General features: G+C 41.0%; 1 protein-coding gene across 2 annotated transcripts in view; it reads right to left on the bottom strand.

Moving 5' to 3' along the window:
• Nucleotides 1-17,011, bottom strand: part of VCL (vinculin) — an 82,270-nt gene that overhangs the window by 15,288 nt on the left and 49,971 nt on the right. For both annotated transcript variants that reach the window (XM_075217067.1, XM_075217068.1), the window contains exons 12-16: nucleotides 14,738-14,937; nucleotides 14,393-14,521; nucleotides 14,156-14,305; nucleotides 2,061-2,169; nucleotides 1,595-1,897 (exon numbers count right to left, since the gene is read on the bottom strand). In XM_075217067.1, the coding sequence (XP_075073168.1) occupies nucleotides 1,595-1,897; nucleotides 2,061-2,169; nucleotides 14,156-14,305; nucleotides 14,393-14,521; nucleotides 14,738-14,937 (891 nt within the window). The remainder of the gene's footprint in view (nucleotides 1-1,594; nucleotides 1,898-2,060; nucleotides 2,170-14,155; nucleotides 14,306-14,392; nucleotides 14,522-14,737; nucleotides 14,938-17,011) is intronic.

Raw genomic sequence — 17,011 nt, 5'->3', positions numbered from 1 at the left:
AAATTGCCAACTGTACATTAGCACACCCTACAAGTGCCTTGAAAGTTTTTCCTGTGCATAAGCCATTTTGGACAGAAAATCGAATTTCCTTGCATACTTGAGTAGAACTGTGTTCCAAATATAATACTGTAGATTTGAAAGTATCCATGTTTTACTTCACAAGTTGTGCTATACACATTAAAAAGGTCCCCATTTATAGTTTTAAAAAAGGCACAAAGTTGCTCTTGGACAAACCATGATGCAAGGAAAGCAGAGCAAATGCATTTATTGTTAGGCTGCTTTACCATGTAGCACACATATATTGGGCAGCTATAGTTTCATTACGCAATTTAGATTCGAGTTACCATATACAAGCTAAATCTGTCCTCGCATTTTAAATTTTTTCCCCCTGCAGTGCAACATGGTTTTGCCAAGTTGACAACTTTTTTTTTTTTTTTTCCCTTTGCTACTAACTTGAAAATGACGGCCAAATATGTTAATTCAACAGAACATATATTTTTCTTTTACAAAACACTCTCCTGGGAAAACTAACTATATATATATATCTATATCTATCTATATCTATATCTATATCTATATCTATATATATATATATATATATATCTATCTATATATATATATATCTCTATATCTATATATATCTCTATATCTCTATATCTATCTATCTACTATATAAAAGCCTAGTGGCGTGTGTGTGGGAAAAAAAAAAAAAAAACAATCTGCACCGCCACCTGCTGGGCGAAGTTATACACTGACCTACTAAATTCTTAGTGTGTGTGGAAAAAAAACCCTCAGAAAGGGCTGAAATTTGGTATACTAAGATGTTTTTAATTTGTTAATTGTTAAAAGTGTTTATAAAGATTTTTAAAAAATATATATATTTCTTGAAGGAGAAGTGACAGTTGGGAGTGGTTGGTGGTTGCCGGGGGTGACAGTGGGGAGTGGTGGTGACATGTGGACAAAACCACGTTAAAAAAGGGCGCTTGCATCGGGAAATAACGCTCTTTCCCTGAGGAGGCCTGGCCTAGCCCCAAATGCAAGACAAGAACCTTTTTAACACCTTAAGTAGCTGGATTTGACTAGAATGCACGAGTATCATGCACGGGTTAACGTGTGTGTGTGTGTGTGTGTGTGTGTGTGTGTGTGTGTGTGTGTGTGTGTGTGTGTGTGTGTGTGTGTGTGAGATATATATATATATATATATATATATATATATATATATATAATTATTTTATAAAAAGGAGCATAACTTTAACAACCAAAACTTTACATTTACATTAAGTAACTTTTCATTACAGAGTCCATTTCAATCTATCTTAACTTATCATACGGGACTGAAAACATGGTTTTATTTTCAGTACAAGTTTCCAAACTTCTTATTCCTTACATTTCGATAAATTTGTAGGGGGGAAAAAAAAAAAAGTAATTAAAAAGAAAATAAATATTAGTCTGAACATAAACTGTGTCACAGATGAAATAGAACTCCTGCTCTAATGGCACAGAGCTTGTTTTTGAGTGTTCCCCCCCCCCCCCCCCCACCCACTCAAGACTGCACAAGAAAAAACTATTTTATGTCAAATGTCTGACTGCTTACCAGGGTCCGAGATGTTGCCAGCTACAGCTTTGGCCTCTAAAACCATAGGAGAGATGGTCTTACTAAGCTCATCTGATGCAGTCTTTACTGCCTCACGGAATTTTGGATCCTCCGAGTTCTCCACCTCTCTTTTGGCCACCAACAAAATGCGGTTTGCACGACGGGCAATACTGGTGGCTCCAGCAACCAACATTTGGGGCTGCATATTGGCCATGGCCACTTTGCATTTGTCAATATCTTTCTTGATAGCTTCCTCTGATGCATCCAACAATGACCTTGTGTCAATAGCTTCATCTACCAAGCCTAGTACAGAAAAAAAGGTATTAAGCGAAGAGGAATAGAAGAGTCATTTTATATTGTATGGGAAAAAAAGAGAAAATAAAAAAAAATGTGTTATTTATGCAAGTATTGGCAGTAACCACGTTTGGTTTGAAAAGAAGCAATTGGCAATAAAATTTAAGCACACCTGTCATCTTCTCTACATTATCAATCCACTGATTTTTCATGGTTTCAAAGTGCTCATAGGCAGCCTGGTTCCCAGGATTACTCAACAGAATGCGAGCGGCAGACACAACCTACAAGAAATACAAACTGTCTATTAAAAGAAAAAAAAAAAAAAAAAAAAAATTATCTTAAAACACAGTGACAAGAGGTGTGAACAAGGCATGGTAAGAAAATATAAAAACATACAAACCCAAAAATGCAGAGCTACAGATCTAACTGTCTCAATAGAAAAAAGTGGTCTGGGTCACGAATAATATTGATATAAAAGTGGAATTTATAATGTCAAAATATCAGAGTAAAATTCTATACTGCTAAATGACATACATACATACATACATACATATATATATATATATATATATATAATTTTAATTAGTCCATTACGGATGTAAAAGGAGATATACTGCTATCTCGTTTTTGACCAATATGGCAACACAGTGCTTAATGGATACAGCTACAACATTATCCGAATATTCCATAAAAAAAACAAGGACAGACTTATCTGTATATGACCGGATGGCTTGAATCTGAAGAGCCGGCGTTGGTTGCGGCTATCACCCGCGTGTGGGACCAACCCACTGTGCAGCTGTGCAAAGCTCTGGGTCTGGTGAGAGTAGTAATCAATCAAGTAAATGCAGAAAGATGTGCCGTGTATTCCCAAAATCCTAGCTGATCAGGTCCTGAGCTGAATCAAATACAGCGGCTCATGTATCAGTTCACAAATCTGGAGTTGGAGTTGTTAGGAAGTCTCCAAGTGGTCAATTTAGCAGATGAGATGTCGAATAGATGTAGATTAAAACAACTTGACTAGATCAAAGTACCCCGAACGCGTTTCATTACAGATTGTAACTTCTTCAGAGGGAATGTTCAGATCCTTTGGAGGCTCATAAGAGCCTTATATGTGTTACACCTTCAATCAACTAATCAATGATAATATCACACATCCTTGATTTATTCGTGACCACATAAATCATGGTATATTGAGAAGCAAATTCCTCCTTAAATAAATCACTAATACCAAATATCTTTTGTATTACACATTATGTGCTATTGCTCTATAAATTCAATAGAAACCTTATACAACAGACTAATTGTTGTGACAGATTCATAATGGCAGGAATAAAGAACTAAAAATATAGCATAATGACTCAGATACTGCCCTATGTGCCATGATATGGCAAAAATGTGTGAGTAAATAAAATAAATGCATATTGCAAGATAATATAAATCTACATAAACATTGTAGAAGCACATGGATAAACAATATATTTTTATTTTTTTATTTTCTACAATATATATTGTTTATCCATGTGCTTCTACAATGTTTATGTAGATTTATATTATCTTGCAATATGCATTTTTTATTTTATTTACTCACACATTTTTGCCATATCATGGCACATAGGGCAGTATCTGAGTCATTATGCTATATTTTTAGTTCTTCATTCCTGCCATTATGAATCTGTCACAACAATTAGTCTGTTGTATAAGTTTTCTATTGAATTTATAGAGCAATATAAAAGATATTTGGTATTAGTGATTTATTTAAGGAGGAATTTGCTTCTCAATATACCATGATTTATGTGGTCACGAATAAATCAAAGATGTGTGATATTATCATTGATTAGTTGATTGAAGGTGTAACACATATAAGGCTCTTGTGAGCCTCCAAAGGATCTGAACATTCCCTCTGAAGAAGTTACAATCTGTAATGAAACGCGTTCGGGGTACTTTGATCTAGTCAAGTTGTTTTAATCTACATCTATTCGACATCTCATCTGCTAAATTGACCACTTGGAGACTTCCTAACAACTCCAACTCCAGATTCGTGAACTGATACATGAGCCGCTGTATTTGATTCAGCTCAGGACCTGATCAGCTAGGATTTTGGACACACACGGCACATCTTTCTGCATTTACTTGATTGATTACTACTCTCACCAGACCCAGAGCTTTGCACAGCTGCACAGTGGGTTGGTCCCACACGCGGGTTATAGCCGCAACCAACGCCGGCTTTTCAGATTCAAGCCATCCGGTCATATACAGATAAGTCTGTCCTTGTTTTTTTAATGGAATATTCGGATAATGTTGTAGCTGTATCCATTAGCCATTAAGCACTGTGTTGCTATATTGGTCAAAAACGAGATAGGAGTATATCTCCTTTTACATCCGTAATGGACTACTATATATATATATATATATATATATATATATATATATATATATATATATATATATATATATATATATATATATATATATATATATATATATATATATGCCATTTAGCAGTATAGAATTTTACTCTATGATATTTTAACATAATAAATTCCACTTTTATATCAATATTATTCGTGACCCAGACCACTTTATTCTATTGAGACAGTTAGGTCTGTAGCGCTGCATTTTTGGGTTTGTACATTTCTGTGTTTTTCAGGTGGGTGCAGCCACCTGTATATCTGCAGCTGCTCGACCTTCTGTACACGCTTAACATTATTATATTTACCATATCGGCGCCATTTAGGGGTTTATTTGTTTTATGGTAAGAAAATATGAAGACAAACTGGGAATCAGTTGAGTAGTAGCAGAGGATGAAATCTCTTCGGTTCTTAATACACAAGTGAAGAATGTATAATTGCATTTTCTAGGTCACTGGAAAAGCTTTTATAGATTTCCTTGTCACTACCAACATTCCTCAGGAATAAGAGGATTTATGTACTTACGTTAAATCCGTTTCTCTGATTCCGTCTGGGGGACACTGCTTACCATGGGTTGTGGAGGGGAGCACGGGAGTTGGCACCTAGCTAGTTAAGTTTAGCACTGCTGACAGACCCCTCCCCTCTACAATCCCCCTGCCTCTTCCTGTTCAGTTAATTAAAAAGCCCAAGGCGAAAAGGCCAATCAAACAAGAGCACACAGAGGAAAAGCAGAAGGGAGGGATCGCAGTGTCCCCCAGACGGAATCAGAGAAACGGATTTAACGTAAGTACATAAATCCTCTTTTCTCTTTCATCCAGTCTGGGGGACACTGCTTACCATGGGGACGTTCTAAAGCAGCCCCCTAAGGGTGGAACCACTCTGAAAGTCCCGCTCGTAGTGCACTACGAGCGAAATTTGCATCCGCAGATGCAAATACAACATTAAACTAATAAAATTTTGTAAAGGTGTGGACAGAGGACCAGGTGGCTGCCCTGCAAAGCTGGTCTGCAGGAGCCCCATTTCTCGCTGCCCACGACGCCCCTACCGATCTGGTGGAATGGGCCGTAAGTCTCTCTGGCACAGGACGGTTAGCCTTTATGTAAGCTTGCTTAATGGTTGCTGTAATCCATCTTGCAATGGACTGTTTTGAGGCTGGCCAGCCTCTTTTATTAGAATCATAAAGGACAAACAGAGAATCTGTACGTCTAATCTGAGAAGTTCTTTTGACATAAATGCGGAGAGCCCTAACCACATCTAACTTTTCCATAGACTGTTGATCAGAATAGGAAGTAGATGAAAAGACCGGAACTACAATTTCCTGGTTCAGATGGAAAGCCGAAACTACTTTTGGAACAAAGGAAGGGAGGGTTCTTAACACCCCTCTGTCCTCGTGGAAAACCAGATATGGTTCCCGGCAAGACAGAGCTCCTAATTCTGAAACCCTACGTGTAGATGCAATAGCTAAAAGAAAGACGACCTTCCAGGTAAGACAACTAAAATCTGCCGTAGGTAATGGCTCAAAAGGAGGCCATTTAAGCATATCCAGTACCAGGTTAAGATCCCATGGTGCTGTAGGCGGAACGTAAGGAGGCTGAATATGTAAGACTCCCTGAAGAAAAGTCCTGACGTCTGGCAAGTCCGCTAACTTCAGGTGAAAGAAAACTAAAAGCGCTGAAACCTGACTCTTAATGAACCTAAACGGAGCCCTGTTTCCAGCCCATCCTGAAGGAAAGCCAATAAGGGAGACAAAAGGAAGATGTGTGACAGGACTTATTTTCGCACCATCTAACATAGGCTCGCCAAATACGATGATAGATGCGAGCCGAAACCGGTTTTCGAGCTCGCAGCATAGTGTTCACTACACTGGGGGAAAAACCCCTAGCTCTCCAGAGGCTGGCTTCAACAGCCATGCCGTTAAACTGTAAAAGATCCTAATCTGCGCTTCCTAGTAAAGACAGAAAACACAAAACAAGCTGCCCAACAGGAGAGCAGAGGAAACCCCAAATCCTCACAATAGAGAAGGAAAGAGAAGAACTCCTAGGCACTAAAACAATCAAAACCAAGTCACAAGAAAAACAAAAAACACACCAGTATGTATTTTGAACATATATTGCAATAAAAAAAAATAAAAAAATGTAGTGTAATTGTTTACATAATAAACAAAATTGCTTCTGGCCAGATAGCAGGTGGAAATGTTAAAACAATGTCAAATATAAATCGTGAAACGATATTTGAACAACTTCTTTGCCACAAAATTTCCAGTTGGAGTTCACAAATACTTGGGAACTATTTGTGAACTCCAACTGGAAATTTTGTGGCAAAGAAGTTGTTCAAATATCGTTTCAAGATTTATATTTGACATTTTTTAACATTTCCACCTGCTATCTGGCCAGAAGCAATTTTGTTTATTATGTAAAAAATTACACTACATCTTTTATCCTTTTATATTGCAATATATGTTCAAAATACATGCCGTTAAACTGAGCTGAGGTAAATTCTGGTGACAAAACGGACCTTGGAGAAGAAGGCCGTCTCGTGATGGAAGACGATATCCTTGTCCTACCGCCATGGATATTATGTCTGCGTACCACACTCGACGCGGCCATGAGGGAGCTATTAAAATCACCGGCCGAACACCTTGCCTCACTCGAGTAAGCATGGGAATCGGGGGAAACAGATAACCCAACCTGAATTCCCATGACATGGACATCACGTCCACCGCTAAGGGGTCTCTTGCACTTGCGCAAAACCTGGGAACTTTTGTGTTGTGTCTGGAGGCCATGAGATCTATATCCGGAAGACCCCACCTCTGAACTAGAGACTGAAATACTTCCGGGTGGAGGGACCACTACCCTGGCATCATCGCATTGTGACTGAGGTAATCGGCCTCCCAATTTTTTATTCCTGGAATGAACACTGCCGAGATTGCTGGAACATACTGTTCTGCCCAAAAGGACAATCTGAGCTGCCAATCGCATTGCAGCTGCACTCCTGGTTCCTCCCTGTCTGTTGACATATGCAACAGCCGTGGCATTGTCGGACTGAACCCTGACTGGGTGGCCCTGAAGAAGAGTCTGGGCCCCCCGGAGAGCTAAAAGAATTGCCTTCAACTCTAATGTGTTTATTGATAATAAAATTAAATGAAAAAACCTAGCAGTTACTAAAATACTGCCCAACTCCATGGGCACCTAAAAAAAACTGAACAGGAAGAGGCAGGGGGATTGTAGAGGGGAGGGGTCTGTCAGCAGTGCTAAACTTAACTAGCTAGGTGCCAACTCCCGTGCTCCCCTCCACAACCCATGGTAAGCAGTGTCCCCCAGACTGGATGAAAGAGAAAACATACATCTGCACACACCCTGTGTGTTCCGTTCCTCTATGATTAACGACTGCAATCAGAAAAGCTGGCCGTGACTTGTAATGTGTAAGATAGGCTAATGTTGTAACAGGAGAAGAAAAGCAATTTTTGCACAATGGGTTAACTAAGGACGAGACCTGAGAAGAGATAACTTTGACAACGTTATCAAGGTATTGCTTTCTATGGTTACCAAGTTTGTTCTTTTTTCAGGAACAATCCAGTACCATAAATAAGGGAGCTGGTCACAGCAGGATGCCAGATGGAACAGGCAAGTAGTCCTCACTAACCAAGTCGTCTTCTTAAAGATAACGGTAATCTTGTTTTTACTATATTCTGTCTAGTTTTTGTTTATGTCGTTTATTACTTAATAGGGTCAATTTCTATCCTGCAATGTTTACAACATCTGTTCTATGTCTTCCAAGATATAGTTCCCCAGTGTCCAGGATCTCAGCAATCAGGGTTGTGCAGACAACAGCAACTTTAATCAGTATGCGCACCCGGGACACCAGAATGGATCCCAGATAGCTTTAATTTTTTGTTTCAGTGTCTCTGCGTTGGGAATGCTTAATGTCAGTATAAACATACTCTGTTGGATTACTGTTTTATTGTTCTATTTGTTACTTCTTATAGCAAGATGCTTTTGTTGCACTTTGTTCTATGTTTCCGGGTGGATGAGACTTGCTCGTTTGCCTAGTCCCACCACCTCAACTTGGGAATTGTGAGAGATGACAGATTAGTCTCCACCTTCTCTTCATTGTTACAGTTTGTTTTATACACTGGCCTTCTCGCAATCTGAGCCCAACCATCCTGTACATGCTCAGACAGGCCGAATCCCTATCTTTCCTGTGGGCTCAACATCAGTGCCCTCCCTCTTTGTTAGCTGTTCACTCTCTTTCCCTACCTCGCTGCCCCAAACATTTCCCTCACCTTCCCTGTATTCACAGCAACGTTTATCTTTTTTTTTTTTTTTTTTATCTCCCTACTCTAGTTACTTTTGTGGTGAATCATGTCCCTTATGTCTAACTTAATGCTAAGGAATTTAATACCCCTCAGGAGAGATCACTCTTGCACAGAATCCTTAAAGATTGAAATGCTGACTTTGTATTTTTACAGGAAACACATTTTAAGCACAGCGGCCATCCTTTCCTATCATCCCCTAGGTTCCCAACAGTGGAATATGCTTCATGGCCGTCAAGAGGAATGGAGCGGTTATGATCTTTAACTCTGTATCATTTCAGCTTACCGTCTATCTGGATCATGAGGGACATTTTACTAAGGAAGGACAACAAATTATTACATTGGCAAATTTGTACACTCCCAACTTGGGTCAAATAGATTTTTGAGAAATTCTTTACAGAACTGAAAAAGATGCACCAGTTCCTCTTACTAATAGGGAGAGATTCCAACACTATTCTGCCGCTTGACTTGGATAGTTCAGGTTCAAGGCACACCTCACTCCCGAGAGCGAACTCTAGAGTGCTTCTTAACACACATAGCCGGGGCTGGTTTGTTTGATGCTTGGAAAGCCCATAATCTCATCTCCCGATACTATACCTTTTTTTTTTTGCACCCCCATAAACCTTACTCCAGAATTGACATGCTTATGAGATGCAGTAAGACTATGCAGTTGCTTTCTAAAATGGGCATTCTCCCTAATCAGATCACTGTGTGATCAGGGCTTCATTCGATCTCCTGAATAAATCTCAAGGTTGTTTTTCCTGGAGGCTGAACAAGTCCCTGCTTAAGAGCCTCCAATTTAAAGAGCAAATGTCTGCTCAACTCCAGGAATATATTGATCGCAATTTGACTTCAGACTCTTTACTCCCTACTGTGGGGGAAGTCCACAAATTGGTCACTACAGATACACTAGAGATTAAGCATCATTCTTTTCACAAAAGAAATTGCAAACTCACAGATTTGGTTCCATTACCGCTAGATTGCAGCAGCTTGGGGACATTCATAAACAGACCCACTCGGACTCTGTTTATGAACAAATCCTTCCCGTTAGAAGAGAGATCCAATTGCTCCTCACTGACAAAATTGAACAGGCCAGCTGCTGGTTGAACCAGAAATTCTATGAAAGTATTAAATCTGACACTATGCTTGTGAATAAGTTGAAAGCTAAATGGTCTACGCAAGAAAGGGAAGGTTAATTATGATCCCACTGTCATTAATGGATCTTTCCACCAATTCTACAACTCTCTTTATAATCTACAAAACAATGCCCTCCATACCAGCTGTTCTACAACAGTACCTAGATATCTGCAATCTTCCTAAACTAAACTCTAGCTTCCAATATGAATTCAGACATAAGGGCGGAAGAGGTGAAAGTGGCACTAAAAAAATCAGAGACCTTCTGAAGCTCCCGGCGCTGATGGCTTCCCCATCTCCTACTACAGAACCTTCTCACATATTTTACTCCTGCATCTGACCTCTATTTTAATCATGTCCTTCACGGTGATAGGTTTCATTCAGACACTATGCGCTCCACCATTATAGTTATCCACCCTACCTAACAAAGACCCCATGATAACTATAGGACTATCCCTTTACTGAACACAGCTGTCAAACTATTCACAAAAATCTTTGCATATAGACTGAATGTACATTTAACCCAACTTATAGATCCTGACCAAATTGGTTTTGCCCCCATTAGGCCCTTCCTAACACCAGAGGAACGGTGGATCTCCTATTTGATACTGGCCTTAGCCAGGAGAGCCTATCAAAAGCCTTCTCAGCACCTAATTATGTTTCAACCCCTTAAAAAAGTAGATTTTTTTTGTCAAGTTTCTTCAAGCCATCCTGGACTTATACCATAACCCTTGGTCTTTGGCCTCGATGAATGTCTTGTGCTCCGCCGGCTGTAGTATATCTAATGGTACCAGAGACAAAGCTATCCCCTCTCCCCCCGGATTTAAGCATTGAACTGCTAGCCAATGAAGTCCAACAGTATCCAGATGTGAAGGACATCCAGATTAGAGACCGACATTATAAAATTTCGCTCTTTGCAGACGATGTACTTCTCACCTTGACCTTGCCTCAGATTTCTATTCCTAACTTGTTTGGTTAAAATCTTTCGATTTCTACAAAGAATAAACCAAAAGTGAATTATTCCAAATTGAAGACACTTGCCCTTCACCTTCCCTCCAACATGAAGAAATTATTAGAAAGTAATTTTGATTTTCGGTGGCAACCCCTAGCAATTTGGTACTTGGACCCTCACCAAAACTTGTGACCAACTTTTCCAGGCTAACTACCCTCCTTTGCTGTGTCTCATCAAACGAGATTTACACATTTGGAGCTCCCTCTATGTTTCATGGTTTGGGAGGATCAATGCAATCAAAATAAATGTCTTGCCCAAGCTGCTGTGTATCTATTTCAAACTTTGCCGAAGAAGATCCCAGATTCCTTCCTTCTCTCGCTCCAAACCTTGTGTGGCAAATTTATATGGAGCGGTAAGAAACCGAGACTTTGTAAAACTTGCCTGGCTACATCCAAGTATAATAGCGACATGGGCCTTCCATTGTTTTAACATTATTACCATGCAAAGCAATTAAGTGACCTTATATCATGGCAAACCAGTTTGAGTCAATAAGCAGGTTCATATTGAGAGTGCGATGTCAGTAGATATGAGAGGGAGATATCTGCCTTGGATTCCTAGGACCAACAGACCAGCCTCAGCCTATTCTGTCCCTCTGTTGGCTTCACGTTGGAGATTTGTTATAAATTAAATAAAAAAATCTGAGATGGCACCATACCCCTCCTCACTTTCAACAATTTGGAAGCACCCTCTTTTTACCCCTGGGATGTACTGCAGCTTTTGTCCAACCTTAGCTAAATACAGGTTTGGACAGATTTCTCCACATCATACAATATCTATAAACCTAGATGTTGAGGCTATATTTCAATTCTATATAGCTCTATTTTGTCTGCTTACTCCTTGCCTATGGAATCATTTGAACAGGCTTGGGAACAAGATTTTGGAATAACGCTTGATGGGGAAGGATGGCTGCTCATTCACCAACATGTTTGAAAACCCTCTATCAACATGACTGTACGAGAGAACACATACAAAATATACACAAAAGTAAATGGTCCCTGACTTCTGGCTCCTGGACTAAGCAGATGTGCCCTTTGAGCTCTCTATTGGGGCCCAGTATTTACCACCACTCTAGACCCCAAAATCATCTGGAGTTGCCTTGAACCTGCTTTGATGTCCATCTTAACCATCTCAATGCCCTCCTGGGATGCTCAGATGTCCTCCTCTATTGCTCCGTTAATGGAGGTCTCCATCCATGCAGACCCAATGCTTTCTCAGAGTTATCCAGCGGTCTCCACCAAGCTTCCCTGCTGCATCTCTCCTCTGCAATGAACTGCAGTTATCCATACATTTTAAAGCTCTCCCTTCACCACAGTCCCCAGTATGGCGGCTTATACCTGCACTGCTTTCTGTCTAACCTCTCCATTCCAGTGAGTCGACCACTACTGATACTTCAACCTGATACTTCACCTGCTATTCAGCCTCTATACCGTGGTTGCTGGTCCAGGCCCCACACTGCACAGAGTGTTCTGTTACGGTATGTTAATTTCATCACTCTATTTGGTATCTCACTCTGCAGGTTGTTGCTCTGTTACTAATTATTAGATGCTGCTTATATCCCACTGTCTCCGTTAGTGCCTCTCTTTTCTTCCCCCTGCTCCCTCCCTTTTCCCTTCAATGGGTCCCTCGCCTAGCACCTCAACACCGGTCCCATTTTCTCACTAGAGCCCACTGTTCTATTCCTTCTACCTCCTCCCTTTCTATCCCCTCCTCTCTCCTTGCCAACACCCGCATCATAAACCCAGCATTCCCCACTCCCCGCTCTCAGTTACTTCATTTGCAGTAACTGCACTGTATCCATGCCTTCTTAATATCAAACTCATTTAACCACCTTGCCATCACTGAAACCTGGCTCTCCTCCTGATACCACTTCCCCTGCTGCTGTGCCTTATGGGTGTCTCTCTTTCACCCACAGTCAGGCCTGGTGACCGTCCGGGCAGTGGTGTGGTCAAGCTCCTTTCTCCCATTTGTACTTTCAGAGTCATCTCTCCTGAGCCTTCCCTTATGTTCTCCTACTTTGAGGTCCACTACATCAGTCTCTTCTACCCTATCCATTTCAGACTATCTACCACCGCTCTGTCTCCACCTCCCAAGTCTTTTATAGCTTTGTGCCGTGGCTCCCCCACTACCTCTTCAGATGTTCTCTCCACCCTCCTGGGCAACTAACCACCCCAACGATAACCTCTCTGACCCGGCTTCAATCAAACTTCTTGCACTTTTGTCCTCCCTTCTTTAGTCACAATGGACCTTCTTCCATCCCATTGTCTTGATCACTCTCTTGACCTTCTCTTCTCCCACCTCTGCGCTCTGACTATACATTCCCTCTTTCTGACCATCTTCTCCTCTCCTTCACATCTCCTGCACCTCTCCCCTCACCCAAACCATCTCTCGCACTAGGCATAATCTTGACACTGCGTTTTTCCCTTCCTTGCTCGAAACGCTCCTCTCCCCCTTAACTACCATTGCCTGCCCATCAAGACGGTCTCCCTCTAAAACTATACCCTTCTGCCCTCTATACTGCTGCCGCCCACCACCTATTTGCTGCCATCGTTTCAAACCCCAACCTTGTCACTAAAAACTTACACAGTTCCTTCAAAAATGCTCAAGCACTACTGACCACCTCTGAAAAAATCTCGCTCCCTGACAGATTTCCTTCATTTCAAGTTTATGCTCTCCTCCTACAGCTCTGCCCTCTCCAAAACCAAACAATCCTTCTTCAAGTCTCTCATATTCGCTAAATGGTAGAAACCCCGTCACCGCTTCGCTACTTTCAATTGGTCTCCAGAAAATTGACTACCACTTGTATAACTTAGTCAGTAATAAAGACACACTTTAAAATGCAAGTTAATTCAACTCAAACTGATGTTTTGGCAAAACTTTCCCTCAACATAATGAACAAACCAGGAGTTCTACCATTTATTTCTTCATTACGCAACAGCATTCTTAAAGACATTAAGTGCCATCACGTAACATGTCTTTGTATGTTATTAAATAGTGTTAAAAAGCATCTAAAAATAGAGATAAAATAAATTTGAACCTATCAAAAGCCCTAAAGCTTCGGGGGCTATGCGGCCTCTAGCTATTCAGTTACATTTACCATACCACACTATATATAGATATATATTATTTGAGGTAATGTGTCTACCATCTCTTCCTACTCCAATGTTATGGCCACCACTTGTCATTAGCCACACCTCCAAATTTTAGAGCTTTGAATGGATTACTACACATAAATGATTGACAGAAGGTTTCTGGGAGGAGATAAGAGAATTGTGTGACAGACAGAGGAAGTTACTGTATTTCTTGTAGTGTTTATTTTTAACTAGAGTACCATTTAATCTAACTAAAATAGGTAAAGTCCTATGATAAGAATATTATTATACATTTAAGTCTTTAAAACAAACCTGAGGTGTTAACTCCCTGGCCGACTTTACAGCTGCTTGTATTCCTTCTACAGTGGCTTTATTAGCGGATCCCACAGCTGCTGCTTTCTCTGCAGTGGCTCCTAGGCGAGCCGCGTGGTTCTCAAAGTTGGCAGCTCTCTCCTCAAAGACCTGTTTCCATGTTTTAAAAGAGGATAAATTATATGAAATGTATTACAGTGCCAGAAATGAATAGTTGGAAGACTAGTTGCAACTAACCTCTTCTCTGTTTGGTGCGTCGGGTGGTGAAGTAGCTGCCACGGCTAGGAGTTTGATAGGAGTGGTGGTGTCACTGAAAACATCAGACACCTCCTGTGTCATCACTTCCTGCATTTTCCCCTTCAAATCCTTTATAAGGAATAATGGAACATTATCCACAATTACAATACACAAGTCCTCTTATGTTCATTATAACTACTTATGTATTTACACAGAGCTGTATGGGGGTCTCTCCTTCACCCATACAGTTTGTTACCTTCTCTAACAAGAAACCAATAGTATGGAAAATCCTATGTAACAGATGGTCATAAAATTATGTAGCAAGAATGTGACAAGTGCAATTACTTTCAATGCATCCTGAAGCTGAGCAGCCACAGCACGGGCCTGTGGTGTATCTCCTTCACCCCGTGCAGCCATCTCAGCAAGCTGTCCTGCCAGTTGCTCCACACGGTCACATTTCGCCATCATATCCTGGCGGAAAGGTCCCATCATAGAGTTGGCCAAGCGACGACCCTCTGCTACTAGACCACGAATGGCAGCCTGACCTATACAAAGAAGAAAACAATGCATCAGCCATAAGTCTTCAAAAATAAGAAACACCTTATAGGAAAATGCCAGTAACGTTTAAACATTAATGAGGGGTCTGTACGCAAGCTAGATACTGAGCTATGGTAAATTAACACTGTGTTCTACATCCATTTTCATTGGTGGCACAGTGACTAGCATTGCTGCCCTGACAGCGCTGGGGTCATGAGATCAATTACAACCTGGAGCCTATCTGTCTGGAATTTGTATGTTCTTCCTGTCCTGTATTTGTGTGGGTTTTATCTGGGTGTTCGAGTTTCTTCCCAAAGTCCAGAAAAATACTGGTATGCTAAATTGGCTGCTGACGAAAAATGGGCTCTAGTGACTGTGTGGTGGGGAACTTAGACTGAATGGGGGCAGGGACAGATGTGAATGATTAAATGTTCTCTGTACAGCGCTGTGTAATATGATGGTTATATGTAAAGAAACAATAATTTTTTACATTACATTTAACATCCTAAATATTTGCTACTTTTTTTGGATATCATCATCATTTATTTATATAGCGCCAACATATTCCGTAGCGCTTTACAATTGGGGACAAACATAGTAAACTAATAAAAAAACTGGGTAAAACAGACAAAGGGTGAGGAGGCCCTGCTCGCAAGCTTACAATCTATGGGACAATGGGAGTTTGACACACGAGGCTAAGGCTAAGTCTACATTTTGCATTTCGGCCCAGCCAGGCTGCAAAGGTAAAAGTGACTCATAAGCTAAATGATCCTGTCACACTACAATGTTGGTCAGGGGGTAGTTGTTTTGTGTGAAATTGTGTAACGGGTGGTATTAGGGTAAGGTAGTGAGGTTAAGAGGGTGGTTCAGGAATATTATAAGTTAGTCTGAAGAGGTTTTGAAAATAAGCCAGTGAATAAAGGAAACTGACACAAAACCACTATGTTCTAATATTCAAAAATCCATAGAGATTGTCACAAACTTGAAAGTAGACACTTTAAAGTACATATAAGTTGAGATGCAATGAAGTCAAATTTAATAAAAATGATTTTACGAGGCAGTCGGTCCAGGCAGTCCAAACAGAACTGCCAAAAGCGATTGGGTCTCAAGGCCAAATTGCATGATCTTGGGGATAGGACAAACCACCTTGAAACTAAAATGGACAAAGTTATTCCTCTCACCGGGACACGTGGCTGATGTCCAGCGCCTGCTCCATCTGAAGGAACAGCAAGAAGATCAAGAGAATAGGGACCGGTGTAATAATTTGCACATCAGAGGTATTCCGAAGGTGGTGGATCAATCCCTCCTTGATCAGTACCTGAAAAGACTTTTTGCCCGTCTCACCCCTGCTACCCCGGAGGATCAGCTCCTCTTGGACAGAGCCCACAGAGCCCTTCGTCCTCAGGAATCCTCCCAACCTCAGGATGTCATCATTCATTGTCACTATGTCACTATTACACCACTAAGCAGGCAATTCTGCGGGAATCTCGCAAGACTGATTCAATCTCATTCAACAATGCTTCCCTGAGAATCTTCCAGGACATTGCCCATCTTACTCTCTTAAAGAGACGAGAATTGAAACCAGTAACATCCATTGTCATGACAATAGCATTCGATATCGCTGGGGATTTCCGTTTCGCCTTCTCTTCTGGCATCCTAACAAACGCCACTCAGCCCGGACCATGGCGGAGGCGGCCAGACTTCGAGACTCCAGGCCCCGGCCCTTCCTATTCATCCCCTGATGCAAGGATCGAGCTCCAGCTCCTTGGGCACTATCTCTCCATCTCGGAGGCTTCCAGCTAACGAGTGGACGACTATGACAAAAGCCACTAACCCATCTGCTTTTTTTTCCCAGCACGTCTGGCCCTCACTGGGGGAACTGGGGTGGCCCATCTTCCACCTCCCGATGGCTCTTAGGATCTTTTTCTTGAACGTCAAAGGTTTGGACAGCCCACAAAAACGCACAACACTTTATCTTACACTCAAACATAGGGCTGACATAGTCTTTCTTCAAAGAAACACACTTCATCCGTCACTCACATCCGGAATTGAAGTCTAGACTATATCCTTCTTTCCATGTTT

The sequence above is a fragment of the Mixophyes fleayi genome, chromosome 6 (assembly GCF_038048845.1).
Source record: "Mixophyes fleayi isolate aMixFle1 chromosome 6, aMixFle1.hap1, whole genome shotgun sequence".
Taxonomy (NCBI): domain Eukaryota; kingdom Metazoa; phylum Chordata; class Amphibia; order Anura; family Limnodynastidae; genus Mixophyes; species Mixophyes fleayi.
This window is presented reverse-complemented; position numbering and strand designations above follow the sequence as displayed.